This window comes from Octopus bimaculoides, chromosome 29 (genome assembly GCF_001194135.2).
Source record: "Octopus bimaculoides isolate UCB-OBI-ISO-001 chromosome 29, ASM119413v2, whole genome shotgun sequence".
In the NCBI taxonomy this organism is placed as follows: Eukaryota; Metazoa; Mollusca; class Cephalopoda; order Octopoda; family Octopodidae; genus Octopus; species Octopus bimaculoides.
The window spans coordinates 972,253-982,104 of record NC_069009.1 but is presented as its reverse complement, the minus strand read 5'-3'; the positions used below and the strand labels follow the sequence as shown (position 1 = coordinate 982,104).

The 9,852-nt window shown below is 36.2% G+C and overlaps 3 protein-coding genes across 4 annotated transcripts; all 3 read left to right on the top strand.

Annotated features, from left to right (window-relative positions):
- Window positions 1-6: 6 nt before the first annotated feature.
- On the top strand, window positions 7-854 carry LOC106877987 (histone H3). Its single transcript, XM_014927061.2, has one exon. It carries the CDS (start codon window positions 46-48, stop codon window positions 454-456), a length of 411 nt encoding a protein of 136 aa, XP_014782547.1. The 5' UTR covers window positions 7-45; the 3' UTR covers window positions 457-854.
- An 813-nt stretch (window positions 855-1,667) lies between these two features.
- On the top strand, window positions 1,668-4,669 carry LOC128251247 (zinc finger protein 239-like). Its single transcript, XM_052977984.1, has 2 exons — window positions 1,668-1,797; window positions 2,607-4,669. Exon 2 carries the CDS (start codon window positions 2,812-2,814, stop codon window positions 3,922-3,924), a length of 1,113 nt encoding a protein of 370 aa, XP_052833944.1. The 5' UTR covers window positions 1,668-1,797; window positions 2,607-2,811; the 3' UTR covers window positions 3,925-4,669.
- LOC106877982 (zinc finger protein 253-like) lies at window positions 2,929-9,490 on the top strand. Of its 2 annotated transcripts, none has more exons than XM_052977989.1 (3): window positions 2,929-3,013; window positions 6,511-6,609; window positions 7,142-9,490. In XM_052977989.1, exon 3 carries the CDS (start codon window positions 7,762-7,764, stop codon window positions 8,791-8,793), a length of 1,032 nt encoding a protein of 343 aa, XP_052833949.1. In that variant the 5' UTR covers window positions 2,929-3,013; window positions 6,511-6,609; window positions 7,142-7,761; the 3' UTR covers window positions 8,794-9,490. The 2 variants fall into 2 exon arrangements, with proteins under 2 accessions (XP_052833949.1, XP_052833948.1); XM_052977988.1 differs by lacking the exon at window positions 2,929-3,013 and adding an exon at window positions 5,464-5,857.
- The last annotated feature ends 362 nt before the right edge of the window (window positions 9,491-9,852 follow it).

The following is a 9,852-nucleotide window of genomic DNA, read 5'->3' as shown; positions in this document are numbered from 1 at the left end:
GACGGTTGGTCTCGTCATTTATTCATTATTTGTTGACATCTCGAGATGGCTCGTACTAAGCAAACTGCTCGTAAATCCACTGGTGGAAAGGCTCCACGTAAGCAACTCGCTACCAAGGCAGCCAGGAAAAGTGCCCCAGCTACTGGCGGTGTTAAGAAACCTCATCGTTACAGGCCTGGTACCGTTGCTCTTCGTGAGATCAGACGTTACCAAAAATCCACTGAACTTCTCATCAGGAAGCTCCCTTTCCAGAGACTTGTCCGTGAAATCGCTCAGGACTTCAAGACCGATCTTCGTTTCCAGAGTTCTGCCGTGATGGCTCTCCAAGAGGCTAGCGAAGCTTACTTGGTTGGTCTTTTCGAGGATACCAACTTGTGTGCTATCCACGCTAAGAGAGTGACCATCATGCCCAAGGACATCCAGCTTGCTCGTCGTATTCGTGGCGAGAGGGCTTAAGTCGCTGTTGCTTTGTCAGTATCTTAAATGGCCCTTTTTAGGGCCGCTATATTATATTCTAAGTATTCTCTTTCGATCGCTGATATGCTACACGTTTATGTTTATTCAATTTATTTTTGGTCAAAATCCTCGCTCGTTAGCGAAAACAAATACAAAATCACAAGCCCGTAGGTAAATACAGTAACACCAATTAAATTTGAATCATACATTCACCCTTACGGGAGACTTTCAGCAGTTATATAACTCTGACTGGCTACTACGTACTCTCAGAAAAGTGGTGCAAATATTGATAGAAAAGGTAAGACAACAAAAGAAAGAAAGAGACCTCGAAATTATGTAAATAGAGGAATTTATCTGTATTACTGTACACTAAGCTACCTCTAAAGGCCTGAAATTCGGGGAAGGGGACTCATCAATTACATCAACCCCAGCACTCAACTAGTACTTATTTATCGACACCGAAAGGATGAAAGGCAAAGTCGAACTCGGCGGACTTAGAACTGCTAAGCATTTCGTCCAGCGCTTAACGGTTCTGCTAGCTCACCGTCTTAAAAAGGTGTGTGAGATGCTTACAACTCATAGGTTTCCTAAGCGTTCGACCATAAGTACTCAGTAGGTTCGACGTTGCTTAGCTACAGTAATCGGACGAGAAACGATACATTCAACTTGAGGTACTACTAAAGCCGCGCGTCCGCGCTAGCTAGTCTTGAGTGGTCGATCCTAACCCTGTCCCTAACCCTAACCCTGTCCCTATCCCTAACCCGCGTGTGTAAATGAATACGTGTTTAGGGTTAGGGTTAGGATCGACCACTCACGACTAGCTCGCGCGTTCGGGTCCGCGCTGATTTAGTAGTACCTCAACTTGTTATGGCTGTAATATTAATAAAAACAGTTTTAAAACATTCGCATTTTCTAAAGGTGTTTTATTAGCAATTTGGTCAGTTGTTCTTGATACGATTGTTTCTTCAATTATCCATTAGGGGCAAAGTTATGAATAGGCCTAATAGTAGCTGTCATCGATCTCTGTTTTTTTTTTATTCCGAAGCAATGATAGGTAAAATTAACATCGGTAAGATTTGAGGTCAAAGCAGGAGAAACACTGCTTGGCCTGAATAATTGCCATTAATTTTGGTTCACTACTACAATTTCGTTTCGGTATTTGAAAAGCAAACCAATGCACGTTTTATAAGTTCCCCATTACCATAGGATCACTATGGTAATGTTGTCAGATGTTCTTTCACCTCTCGTTAGAAATTAACAACTTTTCTGGATGAATTTCCAGTTTTGAATCAAAACTGCCGGAGAAAGGACTATATGGAAGATAATGAGTGAGATTAAATTGTGAGTAAAGTAATAATTTCATCTTATTTTTATTTATAAAGAATAAAAAGTTTAGAATGGTACAACAATGCACTATAGAACAAACAATAGACTAATATACCTGTTGTAATTTGGTTATCTATAGTCCGATGATATTTCGGAATTGCAATTTCTTCTTCAGATCTTCTAGGCTGGAGTCTCTGCTATAAACTGTTTTCCAACGGTTTTCTTTCTTCGAACTATAGATAGATCGGACTATAGATAACCAAATTACAACAGGTATATAAGTTCATTTTCTCTTTGTACAAACTTTTCATTTCTGGGTCAAGATGTAAACATTTAACCATATATCGAGACACTTGAAAGGACATGTTGAATGTACATGTATGTAACGTGCATGTATGTTGAAGATAAGTTTGTTCTTTTTCGCCGCTATAAAAACAGTTTCATAGTTGCACAAATAAATTTCATTAACAGGTTGGAAAGAAGTGAAGAAAGAGAAAATATTTACTACATTGGTTTATTTACAGTGCGTTTAGAAGTAAGGCAATTTGTCGTAGAGAGTTGCGACGTAAATTTATTACTACCGAATTCCTTCATACTAAACTATCAGAGTTTACACAACAATTCAAATAAGTCTTGTTGGATTTGAGGTATAGACATGGGATAAAAATAGCTGGTTAACACCCGCACGATTTTCACTAGGGTTTTAGGGTCAGGGTTAGGGAATTTCTGTTTTATTTCAATTTGAATTCATTTTGATAATTGGCATATGTGAAGCTTTCTAATTATCTTGTATGTTTGACACTGTTATTTCTCTTTTGTTTCAGATTATTAGATGACCTCTGCATCATAGAATTTTTATATAAACTACATTAGTATTAAACATCATAAAGACTGAGCAAAGATGTTATACATAACACGTATAACCTTGTTTCTATAAATATATACGGAATTATTGCAAAATAATTTGTTAAGAGAAATATACAAAACGAAAGAAAACATTTGCATACTGTGACAAGAGAGAGGAGGATTATGGAAAATGAATTATATTGGAGTGAAGATGAATACAAAAAACAAGCTGAAAAAATTGATTTTTCAGATGATGTAAAGAATGAAAAGGGCAAAACATCATATAACTGTGATACCTGTGGTAAATTATTCTCTCAGAAAGCTGACTTAGTCATTCACCAACATATTCATACAGGAGAGATGCCCTATTTCTGTGACATCTGTGGTAAGCCATTCTCACAAGCTTGTAATTTAAAAACACACAAACAGATTCACACAAGAGAAAAATATTTACACTGTGACGTCTGTGGAAAATCATTTTTTCATACTTATTTAACTACTCACAAACTCATTCATACAGGAGAAAAACCATATCGCTGTGATATCTGTGGTAAATCCTTCTCTGAAAATAGTTACTTAACTACACACATGCGCATTCATACAGGAGAGAAGCCATATCACTGTGATATCTGTGGTAAATCATTTTCTTATGCACAAAACTTAACTGTTCACAAATACATTCATTCAGGAGTGAAGCCATATCACTGTGAAATCTGTGGTAAATCATTCTCTCAAAATAATCACTTGACTAGGCACAAACGAATTCATACAGGAGAGAAGCCATATCACTGTGATATATGTGGTAAATCATTCCCAGGAACTGGTGATGTAACTATTCACAAGCGTGTTCATACAGGAGAGAAGCCATATCCTTGTGATATCTGTGGTGAATCATTCTCTAGAAGCGGTGACTTAACTAGTCACAAACGTATTCATACAGGCGAGAAACCATATCATTGTGATATCTGTGGTAAATCGTTCTCTCAAAATAATCACTTGACTAGGCACAAACGTATTCATACAGGAGAGAAGCCACATCACTGTGATATGTGTGGTAAGTCATTCCCTGAAACTGGTCAGTTAACTATTCACAAGCGTGTTCATACAGGAGAGAAACCATATTGCTGTGATATCTGTGGTGAATCATTCTCTAGAAATGGTGTCTTAACTTGTCACAAACTTATTCATACTGGTGAGAAGCCATATCATTGTGATATCTGTGGTAAATCATTCTCTCAAAATCATCACTTGACTAGGCACAAACGCATTCATACGAGAGAAGTCGTATCACTGTAATACCTGTGAGAGATCATTTTCCAAACATAGCACTTTAACTAGTTACAAACCTTTTCACACAGGAGAGAAGCCATATCATTGTGACATGTAGCAAATCATTTGCTCTTATAAGCAGCTTTAATCACAAGAACATTCATATTAGAGACAAACCATTGTTGCTTTCCTGTCTACTTCTGTCTCATGAATCAGATGCAATTTGTTGAGGTGGATTTTCTGTCCAGATGGCCTTCTTGTTGCCAACCTTCAATTGTTTCAAAGTAAGATAACATTTCCCCCTGACCAAGACATGTTTTTGTGGCAGATTGGTGATGGACTCTGCTTGTATGGCAGTGACACTCGTTTACAATTATCACACAGTCTCAAGGCAAGGATATAATAATATACACCCACACACACACATGTACATTCATAAGCCCCTCACACTTTTATGAAACATTACCCTCTATCCGCTGTACCACACATATTCCCCAACCACCACCACCTTTTCTTTGGATTTACCATTAAATTTGAGCAAGTGATTCGATTTTGTACTGCAAACACAAGTGGGATATAACATGCTCCATAGCACATTTGCATAGTTCTGACATTTGTATGCACATAGATTAATTTCCCCTTTTAACTAAAATTTAAAACAGACATTTATTGTCCTCTTGGCAAACAGAAATTTATTGTCATATATTTTGAGAGCATTTGTATGAACTGTATTAACTTTGCTGTAATAAATGTTATATTTGTGAAAAAGGAAGATTACATCTCCTTGTCCTTTTCTTATGCGTGTTGGGGCCATGCTATGCACACCAACTATATACGTTAACATTTTCTCACACTAAATCATGTCTTTTAGTAAAAATCTCTTATAAAGGCACAACGTCTGAAATCTGGTGAGTAGGCTAGTGGATTACATCGAGTCCAGTGTTCAACTGGTACTCATTTTATCAACCACAATAGGATAAAAGGCAAAGTCGATCTTGACAGAATTTGAACTCAGAAAGTAGCGAAGCATTTTGTCCAGCGCGCTAGCGATTCTGCCACCTCGCTTCCTTAAAATGTGAGTGAGATGCTTTCATCACGTATGCCTCCCAAGCGGTTACCCATCTAAGTACTCGGTAGGCTCGACATAGCTTAACTTCGGTGATCACACGAAAACCAGTGCATTCAACGTGATATGGCTGTAATAAATATAAGTTTTAAAACATTTTTCGATTTTCTAAAGGTGGTAGATCAGTGATTAGTGAGTTGTTCGCCTTGATATAATTATTTCTATAGTTATCCGCTAGGCGTAAAGGTTTTTTTTTTTTCAATAGACCTAATATTGGGGGTGTGGGGCGATAAGTATCTACCATCGATCTCTGTTTTTGATGGATCGTTATTTTATTGATACCGAAAGGTAAAAATTGACATCGGCAGGATTTGATCTCAGAACATAAAAGAACCTGAAAAAACACTGCAGCACCTAATTTCGTTTCGGTATTTAAAGTAAACCATTACATATTTTATAAATTCCCCATTTTCATAGTTTTCTGTTTGAGTTATTTCTTCTGTCAGATGTTCTTTGATCTCGATTAATTTCTATTTTTGTATCAAAACTGCCTGGGAAAGGACTTTATGGAAGATAACTAGTGAGATTAAATTGTGAGTAAAGTAATAATTCCTAAGCAATGAAAGGTAAACATTTACATTGGCTGCATTTGATCTCAGAACATAAAACAGCCAGAAGAAACACCGCATCATCTAATTTCGTTTCGGTATTTAAAGAAAACCATTACATATTTTATAAATTCCCCATTTTCATAGTTTTCTGTTTGAGCTATTTCTTCTGTCAGATGTTCTTTGATCTCGTCTAAAATTATTGACTTTTCTCGATTAATTTCTATTTTTGTATCAAAACTGCCTGGGAAAGGACTTTATGGAAGATAACTAGTGAGATTAAATTGTGAGTAAAGTAATAATTTCATCTTGATTTTATACTGAAGTTCGTTTTCTTTGTACAAACCTGTTAGTCAGAAATCTTTGGATATTCAAGATTTATTTACATTTTACCAATTATAAATGCTATTCCAAACCTGCTGAAATTATGAATATTAAGTTATAGAAAAATGAATATGTATTAATGACATTTGCTATAAATACCATTCAGAATGTGTATATTACAATTCTATCGGAATTTAAATATGAAAATATAAATTTGGTTGGCTCGTATTCATTCATTACCTGTCACATTTATCGACAAAATGAAAGTTCAAATTTTGTAAACGAATTGTTAGTTTGTGTCAGTTTAAATTAATTCATTTCTTTATTGCCCACACGGGGCTAAGCATATAGGGAACAAACAAGGAGTTTCGGTCGATTACATCGACCCCAGTGCGTAACTGGTTCTTATTTAATCGACCCCGAAAGGATGAAAGGCAAAGTTGACCTCGGCGGAGTTTGAACTCAGAACGTAACGCTAGACGAAATACCGCTAAGTATTTCGCCCGGCGTGCTAACGAATCTGCCAGTTCGCCGCCTTAAATATATTAAATATATGTCAGTTTAAATATATTCATGTGTGCATTTTTGTCTCAGTGTTTCCACCTTTTTTTTTAGATGACTAGCAGTGGATGTAACACACTACCGGCAAGGGACATATCTCTCGATGGTCGACTGGGCCAGGCTGGATTGCCGTTTGGAGCGAACTGAGAGCAGGTACTGTGGACGAGAGGGCACATATTGTAAATGATGTATTCTTAGCAGCAGGGACGTATGGATAACAGCACAACGTTTCATTCAGAGGCACTGAAGGAGATACTTGATAGGTGGAAAGTGCATGTTTTTGCAGAATGGCATACAGGCCAAGTGGAAATGGGATTGTGCAGAGACCTCATCGAACAGTCAAGGCCATGGTGGAGAGGGGACACATCTCACCACTGGAAACAATATTCTGGTACGACATGTTGCCCCCGATCAGGACTGACCAAAGAGCAATGAAAGAAGCCCGTTGTATGTGTCAAGCTTCTTTGAGTTTCCATCTACCAAATCCTCTCCCAAGGCTTTGATTGGCCACTCTGGGACTGAACCCAGAACCATGTGGTTGGGATGCAAATTTCTTACCACACAACCATGCCTGCACCTTTATGATCATGTCTATATAAAAATGTAGTAAAACTTGCAATCTTTTAATCTCTCTAATCTCTAATTATCTTGTATGTTTGACACTGTTGTTTCTCTTTCGTTTCAGATTATAAAATGACATCTGCATCACAGAATTTTTATATAAACAATGTCATTCGTATTGAACATCTTAAAGACTGAGCAAAGATGTTATACATAACACGTATAACCCTGTTTCTATAAATATATACGGAATTATTGCAAAATATATCTGCTGAACTGAAAGAAGTAATCACATCACTGAAATCTCAAAGCTATGAGATGATCTATAATTCATTCAAGACAATATGAATAAATAAGCATTAAATTTGACAAAGGAATCTGAATGCTAAAAGGTTAAACCGGCCATATTTCAATAAAATATCTACATATTCTTTATTCAAACCTGCCAGATCCCAGCCCTCACACCCATCCTACAATGTCATTCTAGATATAAACAATATATCAGTGGAATCTTAAAGCTATAAGATAATGAATGATTAATTCACAAGAATTTAAATAAGTATTACATTTGACAGAGTAATCTGAATGTTAATGAGTTAAAGTAATTAACAAGGCAGTTTGCAGCATCTTCAGATATTAACGAAGATTATTAATGACGGAGATATATCAGTAGAAATATTTGTTAAGAGCAATATACAAAAGGAAGGAAAATATTTGTGTACTGTGACAAGAGAAAGGAAGATTATGGAAAATGAATTATATAGGTGTGAAGATGAATGTAAAAAACAAGCTGAAAAAATTGATTTTTCTAATGATGTAAAGAATGAAAAGGGCAAAACAACATTTGAATGTGATATCTGTGGTAAAATATTAACTCAGAAAGGTAGCTTAGGCACTCACCGACGTATTCATACGGGAGAGAAGCCATATCATTGTGATAGCTGTGGTAAATTATTCAATGGAAAAAATGACTTAGTCCGTCACCAACGTATTCATACAGGTGAAAAACCACATAACTGTGATATCTGTGGTAAGTCGTTCACTCGGAGAGGTAACTTGACTACTCACCGACGTATTCATACAGGTGAGACGCCCTATTTCTGTGATATCTGTGGTAAGTCATTCTCGCAAGCTTCTAATTTAACGACACACAAACAGCTTCACATAAGAGGAAAATATCTACACTGTGACCTCTGTGGTAAATCATTTCATGATATTTATCATTTGACTACTCACGAACGCATTCATACAGGAGAAAAGCCATATCGCTGTGATATCTGTGGTAAATCATTCTATGAAAATAGTTACCTAAATAGACACAAATACATTCATACAGGAGAGAAACCATATAATTGCGATATCTGTGGTAAATCATTCTATTATGGACGTGCCTTAACTGTTCATAAAGGCATTCATTCAGGCGAGGACCCATATCAGTGTGAAATCTGTGGGAAATCATTCTCTTCATCTAGTCACGTAACTATTCACAAACGTGTTCATACAGGAGAGAAGCCATATTGCTGTGATACCTGTGGTAAATCATTCTCTGGATATGGTACTTTGATTGATCACAAGCGTACTCACACAGGTGAGAAGCCATATCATTGTGATATCTGCGGTAAATCATTTGCTCATAGAAGCAGCTTTGGTACTCACACGCGTACTCACACAGGTGAGAAGCCATATCATTGTGATATCTGCGGTAAATCATTTGCTCATAGAAGCAGCTTTAGTACTCACAAGCGCAGTCATATGAGAAAGAAACAATACCAGTGACTGTCATAATTATTTCCATGTCCACCCTTTGATGTGTGAGAGACGAAAGGGAGACCAGGGTCATCCTTACATTTCTGTGGATGGAATGCCACGTCACGTCTTGGATGTTCGCAGTACCGTCGCTTCATCGGACGACATAAGTGGAGGAGAAGTGAATGAGACCACCTTCCGCAACCATAAATTTGCATGATTTTAATATCGCTGTTTGAAACGATCATATGCGTGAATTAAAATTCTCTTAAATTTTAACATATTCTCTTCTCCACTTTTAACAAATTTGTTGAGTTCTATGGGATTCCTTTCCATAAGTTTACACAACACACCATATACAAGTATTATTTTCATATTCGCAAACTTACACCAGCAAAATATGAAGAATCTATATTAGAAATCATTTTCTGGAATCCTCCAAATTAAAGGATGAAATATAATTCAACTTTTTCATACACACACACACACATATATAGTGAAAAATATAAAATGCAGGAAAATCCACGCAAAAACAATTAGAATAATAATATTCTTATAAATGATCTGTGATGATGTGGAATAATAATAATATTCTTATAAATGATCAAGTGATGTGCAAGTCTAGTGTGAGTGAAAGTGATTCAGAAAACAATTATAAATAATATTTGTTTTTCTTATAAATGCTCTGAACATTGTTTTTACTTTAAATAAAATATTCTTTACATTCTTCTGTTGTTTTATTGTCATTTATTTACAAGTATTATAAATTTTAGAGGTAAAATAGTTTTCTGGGAATGAATTACAATTTATAACATTGCTTCTATGGGAAATTATTGCTTTGCTTAATGAGTTTTCACTTTAGGAGCAGTCTCCAGGATTAGATTAACTCATATATCAAGGCATTATTGTCTCTGAAATTATTTTGGCACAAGGCCAGCAATTTCAGGGGAAGGGGATAAGTCGAATAACCACATGGATCGGCATGTGTGTTTTTTACATGAACTAGCACAGATGCCTCTTACAGGGAGTGGCACAATATATATATATATATATATGAAGCTATGCTCCTTCACATATACATGTATGTGA

Excerpts from the sequence above, each read along its gene's own strand:
- LOC106877987 (XM_014927061.2), top strand. The coding sequence starts at position 46 with ATGGCTCGTACTAAGCAAACTGCTCGTAAATCCACTGGTGGAAAGGCT.
- LOC128251247 (XM_052977984.1), top strand. The coding sequence starts at position 2,812 with ATGGAAAATGAATTATATTGGAGTGAAGATGAATACAAAAAACAAGCT.
- LOC106877982 (XM_052977989.1), top strand. The coding sequence starts at position 7,762 with ATGGAAAATGAATTATATAGGTGTGAAGATGAATGTAAAAAACAAGCT.